The 15,601-nt window shown below is 41.8% G+C and overlaps 4 protein-coding genes across 4 annotated transcripts; 3 read left to right on the top strand and 1 right to left on the bottom strand.

Annotated features, from left to right (window-relative positions):
- Nucleotides 1–1,028: 1,028 nt before the first annotated feature.
- Nucleotides 1,029–4,168, top strand: LOC117321472. The gene is made up of 5 exons (XM_033875886.1): nucleotides 1,029–1,378; nucleotides 1,664–1,726; nucleotides 2,102–2,167; nucleotides 2,588–2,756; nucleotides 2,899–4,168. The coding sequence occupies exons 1-5, from the start codon at nucleotides 1,079–1,081 to the stop codon at nucleotides 2,988–2,990; spliced, it is 690 nt and encodes a 229-aa protein (XP_033731777.1). The 5' UTR covers nucleotides 1,029–1,078; the 3' UTR covers nucleotides 2,991–4,168.
- Nucleotides 4,169–6,543: 2,375 nt separating this feature from the next.
- LOC117321481 lies at nucleotides 6,544–7,017 on the top strand. The gene has a single exon (XM_033875895.1). The coding sequence runs from the start codon at nucleotides 6,544–6,546 to the stop codon at nucleotides 7,015–7,017; it is 474 nt and encodes a 157-aa protein (XP_033731786.1).
- A 672-nt stretch (nucleotides 7,018–7,689) lies between these two features.
- LOC117321480 (uncharacterized protein F54H12.2-like) lies at nucleotides 7,690–8,988 on the top strand. Its single transcript, XM_033875894.1, has one exon. The coding sequence runs from the start codon at nucleotides 7,690–7,692 to the stop codon at nucleotides 8,986–8,988; it is 1,299 nt and encodes a 432-aa protein (XP_033731785.1).
- A 154-nt stretch (nucleotides 8,989–9,142) lies between these two features.
- LOC117321471 lies at nucleotides 9,143–11,691 on the bottom strand. The gene is made up of 2 exons (XM_033875885.1): nucleotides 10,339–11,691; nucleotides 9,143–10,022 (listed from the first exon to the last, which is right to left on the bottom strand). Exons 1-2 carry the CDS (start codon nucleotides 10,472–10,474, stop codon nucleotides 9,754–9,756), a joined length of 405 nt encoding a protein of 134 aa, XP_033731776.1. The 5' UTR covers nucleotides 10,475–11,691; the 3' UTR covers nucleotides 9,143–9,753.
- Nucleotides 11,692–15,601: the final 3,910 nt, after the last annotated feature.

Genomic DNA, 15,601 nt, shown 5'->3' with positions numbered 1-15,601 from the left:
AATTATTATCCTAAACGGAAAGTTCTAGAATGCGGCATACGCACAGAACCTCTAGATATAACTCTCTGAATTATATACTTATTTATTTATCTGTTCTAGAAATTACACCCATCACGCTTCTTCGGTTGACATTCGAACAACTTGACCGGCGCATGAAATACCTCATTAAACAGATAATGATTTCAATAGATACTTTCCATTTCAACTACATGGTGTATTACTTATGTAACGAGGATCAGAAAAGATTAGTGTGGGGTTTGGAAAACGAAGTCTACCCGCATGCTGTAGCTATATTTAGGACATGTTATTCTGAATATTATCACACCTTCCATACTGTAAAAAATACATTCAATTGTGCTCTCTTTGAAACACCCAACATTAAACTGTTCTATCTTTTGGAATACTGCATTCCGAGTGAGCTGTTTAGTGACTATGCTATCAAACGGCTATTGAGGGTTCTAGCAAGGAATATTCCCTGTACAGAGAACATTGCTATCGACGAGTCTGACAGACTTGTAGATCATCAATACTATCATTTTATCCTTGAATCTTGTTCAGCTCCAGCATCTGAAGAAGAGTACATCGATTACTTGTTGGATAAAATATTATAGTTACGTATAGTTATATATTGCAAATTTTGACGATGAAATAAGAAAATTATTAGAATGTGTATTATACAATTACATTTTTCTCTCGTTTATCATAAAGAAGAATTTATAATTAGATATGCAAGTTGTTAAATGTTTAGTGGATGTTACCCGTCGCAGACTGAACAGGATTTCGTCGAGCATCTAAAATAACCATGTATATAATAATAATTTACATATAACTTTGTTCTTAAGTAAATGAAATATATTTAGTTAAATGTAGCTTCTAAAAAAACAAAAAAAACAAAAAAACAAAACAAATTAACTAGATGAAAGATATAGTGGACATCGCGAGAGAGAGAGAGAGAGAGAGAGAGAGAGACTACGGGGAGGGGGTAAGTGGGGGGGGGGGGGGGGGGGGGGGGGGGAGTAGGATGGACACCGAGGTGGACATGCGCAGCGGGTCACAGTAGAGGCTAACGATAGGAAAGATGGCAGCGGTGACGATTCTGGTATCCGTTCTCTTACTCGTCGGTGGGACGGTCGCTGATCCGTTCCCGCAAAAGTGTACACCGAAGGGAGACTTGCTTGTATGTCCCAAGAGTGTGATTGTAGCTTCCTCCTCGGACACCATAGAGGCGACGAGGATCACATTCGAGCGATTGAGGTTTTTCAACCTCACTAGAGAGCAGACGCCTAATGTGACGTTCATAGGGGTGGCGAGGACCAACCTCGATTGTTCGTCGTTCAAAGACTTCCCCATTGTTTTTCTAAACAGCATTCCATGCGAGGTAAGTTGTTGTGAATATGTATAATGCAAGCCGGGCAAAATAGAATTGAAATGAATAAACGTCATTGCATGTTATTTTGTTTAGATAGATTTATCTTATTATCATTGTTATTTTTTTTTTTATATATATATTAATTCATTAACATGTGAAAGTTTTAATTTCATTCCTATATTTTATTTTAACTTATGTCAATGTCTTAAATGGTTAAGTGATTGGAATATTAATTAGGTAACGCTCCAAAATGATCAACATTTTTATGCATAAAATTACCCGGTATACTTTCAGTTCAATTCAACGACGACGACGGAAAGAGAAAGTACACCAACAGTGACAGACAAAACTAAAATGGTAAAGATTTATGTTAAAACCCTCAGCCATATAATTTTAAATGTCCGTCGTTCGATTGACTCTGTCAGCTTTACAAACATTATGTAACGTCTAATGTGCGAGTGTCCGATGGACGGTCAGTGTATATACATACCGACTATCTAAGGGTACCGTGCGGATAAAAGCTAAGGCGATTACGTTTGATGTCCATGGTCCGGTCCTGTGTATTCGAGTATACTGATAGAGTTATTACTCTATACTGATAGATACTTTTTTTTGTTATTTGTTTTACTTAAACGCTAAATTAATAAATAAATAAATAAATAAATATGCTTAAAGAATTGTTTGTAACGTGAGCGTTATAGTTTTATGATATTTAAATTATGCAAATTTCAGGTTACCACGACGACTGTGAAATCGACCTCGACGGTTTTAACAAGGAGGACATTGAAAACGAGAAAGGTATTTACAATTAGTTTAGCTCTCTAGTCCTTACATAACCATTCGTAGTAGAGAGTTAACCGATGACCAGTGCTCCATTCAAACGTAGTTAAGCCCCGCCCGCCGCGGTTGCCGTACTTCAAAAGTAAGCTGGGAAAGCCAATAACTTCTTTATTTTTCGATCAAATTTAAAATATAATATATCGAAATGAAGAACGAGTAACTCGCTTTCTCCTGCTACCTTTCTTTTTTGGCTGCTGTGTTTATAACAATAGTTATCAGCTTACCTGTATTTTTTTAAACTGAAGTGAACTCTACCGAAGAAAGAGTGTCGTGCAGATAAAAGCTAAGCCGATAACGTTTGATCTCCAAAGTCCGATGCTGTGTATTCGAGTTATTTCTGTTTACTAATAGATAATTCGGTTATTTATTTATTTCTAGCCCTTTCCTCAGCCGAAAACATGGAGAGTCACCACCACCGCTAGCACCACCACCACCACCGACCCAGGTAATTTGACGTGGCCGGATATTACATCACTGCCGCCGGTCCCCCGGGACTTGTCCACGACGATGAGGACAACCGACTCTCCGCTCAGGAACAGGATCAGAGGTTAGTAGGAATTCAGAACATTAGGCTTTTAGAAAATAAACACTCCTCGATATGATACAACCTTTTGCAAGACGATACGACAAATATAACTGGTTATTTATCGGTTTAACGCAATGTTATATTTTATTTATTTATTTTTCAGATTTAACCATAGTAATTGCTGTTCTTGACGGTGGCCGTTGTGCTTTTAGGGCTAGTGGGACTGCTGCTCGCGCTTCGTCGAGGATGTGGTAGAGTATGTAAGAAAAGGAGGAAACCTAATTTGAAAACGAAACCACTTCAGGCGGAAACTTTATATTGGAACGCTTTTTCTATTGACGACGAAGAAGAGAACACAACACACATGGAACTGCAGGAATCTCCCCGGAGACGACGATTTAAAGACAAGAAATGCTGAATTGTATGTATGATGTATCTGCTCATGCGTGGTGTACATGAATTAGCAGGTACTAGTACCGGATGCATATCTGAGTTAGCGGATACTGTACGAGTCTATATGTAAGTTCGATGTATCTGAATGTGTAGATACCGTATCATTAAGTTCGATGTATTTGAATGCGTAGATACTGTATGTAAGTTCGATGTATCTGAATGTGTAGATACTGTATGTAAGTTCGATGTATCTGAATGTGTAGATACTGTATCATTAAGTTCGATGTATCTGAATGCGTAGATACTGTATGTAAGTTCGATGTATCTGAATGTGTAGATACTGTATGTAAGTTTGATGTATCTGAATGTGTAGATACCGTATCATTAAGTTCGATGTATCTGAATGTGTAGATACTATATCATTAAGTTCGATGTATCTGAATGCGTAGATACTGTATGTAAGTTCGATGTATCTGAATGTGTAGATACTGTATGTAAGTTTGATGTATCTGAATGTGTAGATACCGTATCATTAAGTTTGATGTATCTGAATGTGTAGATACTGTATCATTAAGTTTGATGTATCTGAATGTGTAGATACTGTATGTAAGTTTGATGTATCATTAAGTTCGATGTATCTGAATGTGTAGATACTGTATCATTAAGTTCGATGTATCTAAATGTGTAGATACTGTATCATTAAGTTTGATGTATCTGAATGTGTAGATACTGTATGTTAGTTTGATGTATCTGAATGTGTAGATACTGTATCATTAAGTTCGATGTATCTGAATGTGTAGATACTGTATCATTAAGTTTGATGTATCTGAATGTGTAGATACTGTATGTAAGTTCGATGTATCTAAATGTGTAGATACTGTATCATTAAGTTTGATGTATCCGAATGTGTAGATACTGTATCAGTTTGTATGTATGTATGTATGTAAGTATGTATGTATGTATGTCAGTGTGTACGTGTTTGAAGATACAAATAGGGTGTGCGCGATAGCGACTGAATGTTATGTAGTGATGAAAATAAAAGAGAGAAAAAAAAAAGTTAATATTTTACGTTATTTTTTCCCGCCTTCAAGTCCAACGAGAGAAGTCTCTAGATATTGTATATATATATATATAAACAAGTCTCAGTTATGGAAACACCTATAATGCAGTCAATTAACACCGCCCTTCAAAAAGTACCGTTACATTTGCTTTTATACAACAAGTATCCTAATAAATGCATTTTAATCATGCAGGTATAACGGAATTTATTGGAGAGCGGCGTATAATAACGGAGACTTGGGGGATGAGTCACAGATGAAAGAGACTTAGGGGCTAAGTCTTAAATCCGAAAATAATAATAATACACATATTTCACCTTTTTGGTTTTTTTTTTATTTTACATCATCCAGTTCATAGCTACAACGCGTTCTCCGGGAGGAGAGTATGATACATCTTTTACAGTCTTTCTTAATATTTTTTTAGGTCCCTTCTGTGTCTTCTCAGGCGTCTCTTTTCTTTCTTTCATTCTCTCGTAACGCTCCTTCGGAATGACCACGTATTCGGTTGCCATCTATAACACTTTCCAATTTCGGTAGCAGCGGTTTCAGGGCCTTGCCTATAACGGCACTGGAACGTTGTAAGATTCTTTTCTTATCGGACAAGGGCAAACTCCTTCCCGCCAGACGCAACAGTATCCGTTTGTGTCTCCTCAGACGATGAAGGTATTGGGGAGAAGGCGGCAGTACCGGGTTATACACAATGTTTCTGATGATTTCGCACAATGCACGAGTCTGAGATACCGTTAGAGATTCTAACATTCGCTTCCTCTGAGTGACGTGCGTCCGAGCCAGCAGCGACACAAAGTTCCAATTCGATTTTAGATTTTTACTCATACTAGTCCGTCGGGCGGCTGCTGATTTGGCGGCACATACACCGTCGGCACTTCACCGGGAAACACGTCGGTGCGCAAGTTGGTAGGCGTCCTCGGCGACAGATCGACGACTAAGTAACCAAAGACCTTTTCCTCTACTGCTTTTTTATAGCTCTCGGTGAAGTACGACGCGTTTTTAGGGAAGAGCTGGCGGGCGAGGGCGGACATTTGAAAGGCGTCCCGCTGATTATTAAAGAGCACCATGTAATGAGCATTCAGATTGATGCTTCTCGCGTACTTACCAGGTGGGTAGAGGGATTGAGACAAGTATACTATGGTGATGTCGCTATGGTGAACACCGACCGTGAATAATTCCAAACAATCCCGATCTTCTACTATTCTAAATATCAAATCATCCAAAACTAACAGTAAAGGCCTGCCGCTCCATGCCTCGATCTGCTGTTTGCCCGGTAGACCGTGAAAGAAGATTACATCGGGTCGTTCCGCTTCCCATCGCTCGAGAGCCGGCTGCCATTGGGAATAGGCATATATCACCTTTTCCGGGGGAGGAGAAAATACGCCACGCTCTATGTTGTCGATCAATCGTCGCGTGAATGTGGTCTTACCGCTCTGCGTCGGACCGCTGACATAGATAGAGCAAGGGGTGAGAAACGGAAGTGGACATAAACTCATCATGGACGTTCAATGGAAAGGACGTAACAAGGTGGTCTGTGTTATAGACCAAGGTTTTAGTGTCAGCATATCGCGGCGTAAAACACGATGTTGGATTAAACTCAGGAAAGGCAAACGCGACCTATCCCTCTCTCCCGAGTCGCTCTCGCAGCTTTGCGACTTAAAGGAAGTCATTCTGGTGTCGTGCGCCTTCGTCGAACATGGCCGACGTCGATAGGTACCTCGCCGACAAATATTTCGACTGGTCGAACCCCGGGGCGTTCCGAAGTCCCGAGCAGTTGTATCGCTTGGTGAGGAAGGAAGGGAAATATCGCATTGGTCTGCGTAAAATAAAACATTGGTTGCAAAGACAAGAACCCTACAGCTTAAACCGTCCTGTGCGTCGGCGCTTCCGTCGGCGGCGAATGCTCACCGCCGGGCTAAACAAAGAGTTCGATTGCGACTTGATGGATGTGTCAAATCTCAGCGGCGACAATGGGGGAGTAAGATTTCTACTGATTTGTATTGACGATTTTAGTCGTTATCTGATGGTAGCCGCGTTAAAAAACAAAACCGCCGATTCCGTGATAGCGGGATTCGACAAAGTACTCGGAGAACGGACGCCGGACAAGATCAGAACGGATCGAGGCTCGGAATTTTGCTCACGGAAGTCGGAGGCGTACTTCCGCCGGAAGGGCGTAGAACACTTCGTCACGGACAACGAAGTAAAAGCGGCGATAGCCGAAAGGGTGATAAAGACAAAGAAACGGCATCTTCCGATACATGAATCATAAGCAGACCCACGAATACTTGGACGTGCTTCCTCAGATCGTTAAGAGTTACAACAAAACTCCCCACTCCGCTCTGCACGGGATGGCGCCAGCTGACGTCACAGGGGACAACGAGGCCGAGATCATGTTGAAACTCTACTATCCCCGAGCGAAGACAAAGAAACTAAGAACCAAAAAAGAAACTAAAAAACCAAAACTTCGTTCAGTATATAAGTTCAAGGTCGGTGACGCAGTGAGGATTTCACACCTGAGGCAAGCTTTCACGAGAACATTCCACGAAACATTTACCGGGGAGATATTCACGATAGCCGCTCGGTTTTACAAACAAAACATTCCAATCTATAAACTAAAGGACTACAATGGACGAGAGATTAGCGGGACGGTGTACGAGAGCGAGTTACAGAGGGTCGTTGATCCGGAAAGCTTACAATACCGCATAGAACGCGTCCTAAAGACGAGGCTACGTAACAAGAAGAAACAGCTACTCGTTAAGTGGATGGGTTGGCCGAGCGATTATAATAGCTGGATAGATGCCGATGCGGTGAACGCCCTCTGAACTATGGATTTTTACGATGTCGTGTCTAGCGATGATAGCTTGACTCGTCATCCGTCAAACACGCCCTATTGCTTCACCTCCGAGCTTAAAACCCCCGTGCGATTAACGAATACGCATGGTGTGCCGGTCTGTGTGAGATCGATCTAGGAGATCTGATTGACACGCCACTTTACGTGTATAGCGATTTAATCGGATCGGTATTCGTGGGGGGAGACCAGAAACCACTACTCAGACGCGTTCGAGCGGAACAGACAGAACAGGTCGTGTTTTCCTCGCCGTATTACATACCGGTGGTAATAAAGGACACCCGCTCTGTTGACCTCACAATAAGGACAGCTAACGGAGCACTCGCGACACTCCTAAAACAAACCGTCACAGTAACTCTGCACTTTAAGCCTAGATACTATCTGAAATGAGCGGATACTTACCGGACGTTGAGAAGTGGACACGATTCTTCGTTAAATCCGCTTCCGATTCCAGCTTGCAGCGACGCAGCGGTGGTGTTAGACGCCCCGCACGTGCTTCCATACTACCCTTGAAACGACGAGACGAGATACGTATAATATCCCCTGTACAACAGACAGTCGAACAGGCTAAGTCCGAGCTTCAACGGGAGGGTCCACCCAAGAAACGGAAAACTCGCCGCGAAAGAAAACAGACTAATTTTTCGTAATGCAGGACGAGGGACTTCTGGCGGAACTCATGCTATTTTCCCTCCCGCCGACGCAGGTCGCGGTGGAGAAGTTGTACTACGTGGACTGCAGACCCGTCTCCCAGATAAGCGGTAGCGGTCCTGTCGAGTTCCACATTTCCGGTCAGAGCAGCGATTACATAGCGCTTGACAGGAGCCTATTGTACGTGAAGGCACGCATTGTTAAACAGGACGGCACGCCCCTCTCCGCCAAGGAACAGACTGCATACGTCAACTTGCCGCTTCAAACTCTTTGGGGTCAAGTCGAGGTATCGTTGCAAGGGAAGCTACTTTCGCTGAATTCGGGTAATTACGCCTATAAGGCGTACATACAAACACTGTTAAACTACGGGGTCGGTTCTAAAAAGGGTCAGCTCACCAGTCAACTCTACTATCAGGACACGCCCGGCAGTATGGACGAGACAGATCCGGACGGTGGTAATACCGGACTATTCGAGCGGAATGAATTCACTAAGAACAGCGCTACGCTCGACATGGTCGGCAGACTGTGCGAGGACGCCTGTCATCTCAATCGGTACATATTGAACGGAGTCGATCTCGACATTAAACTCTATAGAAATAGGACTCCGTTCGTATTAATGTCGGGGGTCCAGAACCCGGATTACAGGATCGAGCTACAGGAGGTCATGTTCCGTCTTTGTCGTGTCCAGGTCAACGCAGGCGTGCTCGTCGGTCACAACAAAGCCCTAGAGTTGTCTCCGGCCAAATACCCTTTTACAAGCTCTAATGTCAAGGTCGCCACGATACCCGCGAATCAGTCGACATTTATCTGGGACAATCTCTATCAAGGCAAACTACCCTCGAAGGTTATCGTGGGACTGGTGGCGGCCGAAGCCTATGCGGGTTCATACACTAGGAACCCATTCAACTTTCAATCGTACAATGCATCGAGCGTTGGTTTGTTTGTAAACAACGTCAGTGTACCGTATCGACCCCACAAATTGGAGTTCGCCAGCAACGCCCAGTGCTACGTCACGGCCTTCCGTAGTCTCTTTGAGGTTGCCGACAAGGCCGATCTCGATACGGACAATGCCCTCGACCGTGACGACTGGCCGCGTGGCTATGCCTTGTACGGCTTTCAGTTGACCCCGACCTTTGGCGAGGACGAGCACCTCTCTCCTAGTCAAAACGCGGACGTTAGACTGGAGATTACTTTTACCAATACGCTGACGGAGACTGTCTCCTGCATATTGTACTCTGAATTTGACGATGTCTTTGAAATAGACCAGACTCGTAACGTCATAGTAACTTCCAAGTGAACGATTCGCATCGACACGAAATAGTCGCAATGCAGGGAGTTTCGTGGTTAGATTTAGATACATGTATAGATAATATTTTACTATTTATAAAACCACGAAAAGTCCTGTGCACGCAAATATTTCGCGTTTATGATCAACAACAAAGACATTGATGTCAAGTTTATGCGTATTTAATCATGTATACCATAGATAACGGGGGAAAAAAGGCTTCCATTGTAATTATTCAAATATGTTTGCTTAACCCTTCAAAGAATTATCAAGCTTGTACATTATTCCTTAATTAAAACACATTAATCAATTACTTTTTGTTTGTTTTTTCCTTCATGCGAGGGATTATGCCCTCACGACATATTCCCAACTCTCGCGCGAGGTGCTCATCATCATCGCCTTGATCTCATCCTCGCCTGTTTCGATCACTCTCTGAATATAACCCCATATTTTGCTTTCCTCCTCCTGGGTCTCTGTCAGCATGAGAGCTTTTCGAAACATGGCTACCTTGATGTCCACATCTCTCAGTTTGACCTTACAGTTTTCGAAGTAACAAGCGACCTTCTCCCCTTGCTCCGAAAGACAGCCGCCGGTCATGTGCTTGATTTGTGAGGGATGATCCACCTTACATCCCGGACACATTTCCTTTGCTGTAGACTCGATCGTATCTAGCATGGTGTCCGCTATCACTTCCACTATCAATTGTTTCCGTTTCTTTTCTGTAGCGTCGGGTCTCAGTCCGGCGTTGATTCTCTCAACTGTCCTCACAAGGTTACCCTACTGCTCGGGCTTTAGCGTTATCCCATAGCGCGTGGGATTGTCCGGGAGGTCAGTACCCCCCATGAAGTATATCCTGATGTTGATAAGGGTGACGAAGGCATTGATGAAAGTCGACCTGATGCGGTCGACGGAAACAAAACGATTCGGCGACAACCGCCACGCCCTCTTAGTCACCGCATCTCGGCCCGTCACCAGCTCGATCTGCTTGGACACCTCCTCCTTTACAAGACATAGAGACTCCCATTGCTCCATCGTGAGAGAGATCCCTGCAAAACAGTTGGAATCCATTAAATCACTGCACAAGTTCATTCGGTTATATAATTAATTACAATCGTGACACATCATGGCTCATACTTATATGACCATTACATAAATCAACAGTTTATCTATTAACCCATAGAAGAGCGAAAGCAGCTCGTATTAACAAAACATTAGTCTCGATAAGTGACTAATCATGCATAACTCACTGTGATATTTTATACTTATGTTGCATTAAATTAATTTTGTTATCTATTCTGTAAGTGGACCCCCGGGTCTGTAGAATAGGAAATAAATAAATAAATAAATAAACATTTTCTTTACATTTGTTTCCGTCTTGTTCCATCCGTCCTTCTGCTCCTTCCTTAAGTTTTTTTATTCTTATGCGCACTTCCTCTTGATAGTTGCCGACATACACGTACACACTGTCTCCAATACTGTTTAAGCCCGAACCCTCCATCCTGTTGTGAAGCGAGATATAACTAGAAGTGGTAGACTATGCCGTGTCTTAGAGTTATCTTAACGCTGCCTTAAATACATCAAGCAATCAAAACTTTTCATCCAAATCTATACATCGGTACCAAAACGAGCTATCCCCTAATCGTACAATCAGCGTCATCTACACTCGAAGACAATACCTCGACTTGCTATAATATGCTCTAACTCGATGCCGTAACAGCCAAACAAATAGAACTTTCAAAGGTTAGTGATCAAAACACCGCTGTCATCTTAATCCTTCGGCGCCTTTGTGTTCCCCATCCGATTCAGTTTCGATGATACTGTCTCCATGATTTGCTTACTATGTTCATTCTTCCGTTGTCTTTTTAAATTACTCTAATACCTTCAACTGAACGCCTCCTTAAATTTATTATAATAACGTCTCCCGTGAAGCTTTACTTCCGGTTCAATGATACTATCTAAACTTTCGGCTCCGTAGCAAACCCATCGAAGCCAGGGTAATTATAATCCGACTGTGGAATCCACAACGGGTATCTCTAACAATCCCAGCATGTCAATCATCACTTCAACTACGTTGCCTAGCATTGTCTCCTGTTGCGGTGTGACCCAAACGTAGATTCGTATGAACCTCATATAACCTTCTTCCACCTCTTGTTCCATCTTTATTTCGTTGCCGGTGTCCGGTCACGTGCTTTTCATAGCAACCAATGGGATGTAAACTAATATTACGTAGGACTAATGTCTATATCTTACTGTCATCAACACTTGAATCCCTGACAAAACAGTTCCTTCGTTTTCGCTTCACAACCGCTTTTGGATTAGTGAAACATCTCAACAATAACCTTAGCAGTACTCTGACTAGATCCGAACATCGTCTCCCTACGTTTATCGATCGTTTACTTTTCTATTAAATCATCACTTAAATCCTCCCAGTGTTACCTTACTACCGCCTGTGTACAGATAACGTAGCTTCTCGTCCGTAAGATAATTAAATACCCTAAAACGACATTATGTAAACTGGTCTCTCTACTTGTACCTGTTTACAGTCGATCATCCGTATAATATAGCTTACATACTGCTAATTCCATCGTTATGGACATAACCCCTATTAGTTCCGCTCTATCTCGTCTATATCTGTCGATCGAGCTTTTATAACAGAGGATCAACCCAGCAGCTTTAATCCCCTTCTCATCTACCTGTATTCATTTCCGGTCACGTGGTTTTCCTTAGCAACCACAGGTATAGTTTCAGCGTCCGGGGTAACGTGCGTACGACCATACTACTCCCAGCCCTAATGTGTACATTTTTGAAGTAATATGAGTTAGTGTTTATTCGTATTAATATAATTAGATATATACGCAGTCTCGTCTTCGCTGCTGAATTGCATTATCAAAGACTAATTATTACACTGATCTACAAACAACTGTCAATTATATTGTTGTGTATTAGAAAGGTATTGTTATTCACATGGTTCTATTAATATTGTTTAACATGACAGGTTAAATTTTTATTAAACATTTACAATGTATTTTTACATTTAAGACGTAATCTGTGCACTTAAGTATACATGTAATTCAATTTGAAACAGAAATAACAAGAACACATATAATTGTTGATATGTTGAATACATGACAGCACCTAGTCATAGTTACAACTTTTGAGTATGAATTAAATGAACCATGGAAATACCAAACACAAACAATGTTCTTTCAACGAAAAAATAGAGCTATACAATTACAATAATGATGATTTATATTGTGTTTTTAGGTCACCTGAGACGAAGTCTCAAGTGACCTATTCTAATCGCCTTTTGTCCGTCGTCGTGCGTCGTGCGGTGTGCGTCGGTAAACTTTTTACATTTTCGACTTCTTCTCCAAAACCACTTAACAAAATTCAATGAAATTTGGCAGAAAGTTTCTATGGCTGAAGGTCAACCAAAATTGTGAATTATATGGTCCCCACCCCCCAGGGGCCTGAGGGGTGGGGCCAAAAATGGTCAAATTGACTGAAATTTCAAAAATCTTCTACTCTACTCTCAGATATGTTAGAATCAAATACTCTTCATAGATGGAAGGGTCTTCAGGTGCAGGTAGGGCGTAAGAATTGTACCTGCTGCCCCCATTGCATGATCGTAAGAGGCGACTTAACTTGGGATCTTATCTTTTCTCTTCTTTTTTGATAACTTTCTTCTTCCTAATGTCTCCCTTGACAATGCCCCACTTTTGGCCTTTAGTTGAGCGTTCGCCGCTGTGAGGAAGGTTTTGGGTTCTGTCCCCTAGCCGAGACATACCAGAGTCTTTAAAAATGGTAGTTGCTACTCCTTGCTTATCGCTCAGCATATTTGGAGTGGGCCGACTGGTTGGCCCGTTGTCAGTATAATGTGACCGGGTGGGGTGTGCTGCTGGGTGTCTTCGGCAGTATGCTTCAGTGAGGTAGCACTTTAAATCGGCAAAAGTTCCGGCCTATCACAAGGAGACTTAACACGAACATACCGCAGCCTCCCAAAACACACATACGCACCCACCACACTCATACGTGTCGCACGCACGGGAGGCCGTCCTTAAATGACCTTAGATGTTAATAGGACGTTAAACAAAATAAACCAAACCAAACCAAACTTTACCAAAATTGTGAATTTCATGACCCTGGGGTCTCACGTTTGCCCCTGGGTAGGGGGTAAACTTTACTATAGTTTATATAGGGAAATCACATTTTTGACTATTATTTGTTGGATTTGTATTGGAATTCGTTTTAACTTGGTTCAAATTATCAGCATGGGATTACAGTTTGATGTTATGTACATGTTGGCCCTGGTTGACTCCCAGGGGCTGGTGGGCGGGGCCAAAAAGGGTCAAATTGAGTGAAATTTCAAAAATCTTATCTACTATATGTAAGAATCAAATACTCTTCATAGACTGACCCCATTAGGACTGATGGGTGGGGCCGAAAAGGGTTAATTTGGTTGACCGAAATATTTCAAATCTCAGGTGACCGTTAAGGCCCTCTTGTTTGTATTATGAGCCGCCTGTGAAAGGATCATATTTTGTAAATCCTGTACATACTGTATTATAATAACATTGTCAGCATAAATGTCTTAAATCAGAGAGTTTGATGATTATTTCAAGGGGGTTTTGCCTAAAATAAGGGGCTTTTTGGGCGACATAAATATCACAGGGGGTAGGCGTGAACCTACGTCACAAACAAGAGGCTCAGAGGGCCTGTATCGCTCACCTGGATTTCATGAGATATGAAACAAGAATGATGATTAAGTATATGTGTCACTGGTATTGCTATGTCAATATATCATAGGCATTTTATATGGGTACGTGAGGTTTTTATGCCAAAAATGCATTAATCCATGAAATGAAATTGACTTTTGGCGCAACCCCAGATGCTACCACACAAATGTGAGCGATATCCATTGCTTAGTTTCAGAAAAGTTGTTTAAACCAATTGACCCCTTTTGACCCCGCCCTCTGCACCCCGGGGTCAGTTCCTTCCGTTAGTTTCAGAGAAGTTGTTTATATCAATTCTGCCAAAATGACCCCTTTTGGCCCCGGGGGTCAGCTGTGTCATTTATACAGTTTTGAATCCCTACCTCGGGGGTCGTACCAGGCAAATGTGAGCGATATCCATAGCTTAGTTTCAGAGGAGAAGTTGTTTATATCAATTTAGCCAAATTGACCCTTTTGGCCCCGCCCCTCAGGCCCCAGGTAGGTCGGCCAAACCATTTGTATAATTTTGAATTCCCATCCCATAGTGATGCTACCAGGCAAATATGAGTGATATCCATTGCTTGGTTTCAGAGAAGAAGTCGTTGAGATAAATATAGGTATATTGACCCATTTTGGCCCCGCCCTCAGGGTCAGCCCCACCATTTGTACAATTTTGAATCCTCACCCCATAGTGATGCTACCAGGCAAATAGGAGCGATATCCTTTGCTTGGTTTCAGAGGAGAAGTCGTTTATATTAATATAGCCAAATTGACCCCTTTTGGCCCCGCCCCTCAGACCCCTGGGGGTCAGCCCCACCATTTGTACAATTTTGAGTCCATACCCCATAGGGATGCTTCTGACAAACTTTCGTCAAATTGTGATCAGTGGTTATGAAGAAGAAGTCAATTGTTGACGGACGGACGGACGGACGACACGGTATAGAATAAGCTTCCTTCGGACCAGGTGAGCTAAAAATGATTGTCAGATTATTTATCTAACAATTGTATTTTTTGACGTTGGTCCTCCCCTGCCCCCTGTGATAAATATTGTAACAGAGCGCATGCTTAATTGAATTTAAATCACTGCCTCCGCTAGGGATCGATGCCGGGGCCTCTAGCTTACTAGTCTTACACTCAAATAATTTAGCTAAAGAGAAAATCGATCTAGCTGAGCGGTATATTGCGGCTAGTATTAATACCAGGGTTACAATATAAACAATTTCACAGCAATAAATGAATTTTGAAAGTTTTAATAATATTAATATTTATATATATACTTCAAAAAGTAGTATATGGTATGCAATTGGTATACATTTTGATTATCTAAAAATGTTTTCATTTTATTAATTATCCCAATTTTACTCTGGCCCTGTCACCACCGGAATCGGAACGCAATGGACCAAAAAGACCACATATGCTTTATTGTGTTTTTCTTCTTGCATAGTTTAAATTAAGAAAACTAAGCTATTATTTCCCAAAACCTGTATGAATTATATTAAATTCAAAATTTCATTATTTATAAATTATAAGGGGTAAAATATATAAAAAAAAATAAATGTATTTTTGTTTCCTTTTCACTCCATCGCGCACTGATTAGGTTAATTGGCCGACCGCGACCTACATGTACATAGTTAGGAATATGGCGTCGAGTCAAGTATGAAATTTTGGCTAGCGTAAAGCGAATGTCTATACGGATGGAATAAAACACCTAGATGGGACTAAATGGGTGTTTTTGGGTAAATGAATATCTCATTTATCCATAAATGTAAGGTAGGTGTTATGTCACACCCGATTTTATTGTACCAAATTCTTAGCGACACTAAACGGTGTCGGATATAATTCCACGTTTTCATATAGTAGCGCGCTCTGGCCCTACACCAGACATTGTGACAGGGCCAGAGAAAACTCGGGCT

The sequence above is a fragment of the Pecten maximus genome, unplaced genomic scaffold (assembly GCF_902652985.1).
Source record: "Pecten maximus unplaced genomic scaffold, xPecMax1.1, whole genome shotgun sequence".
Taxonomy (NCBI): domain Eukaryota; kingdom Metazoa; phylum Mollusca; class Bivalvia; order Pectinida; family Pectinidae; genus Pecten; species Pecten maximus.
Note: the sequence above shows the minus strand (reverse complement) of the source record. Positions and strands in the feature narration are given on the sequence as shown.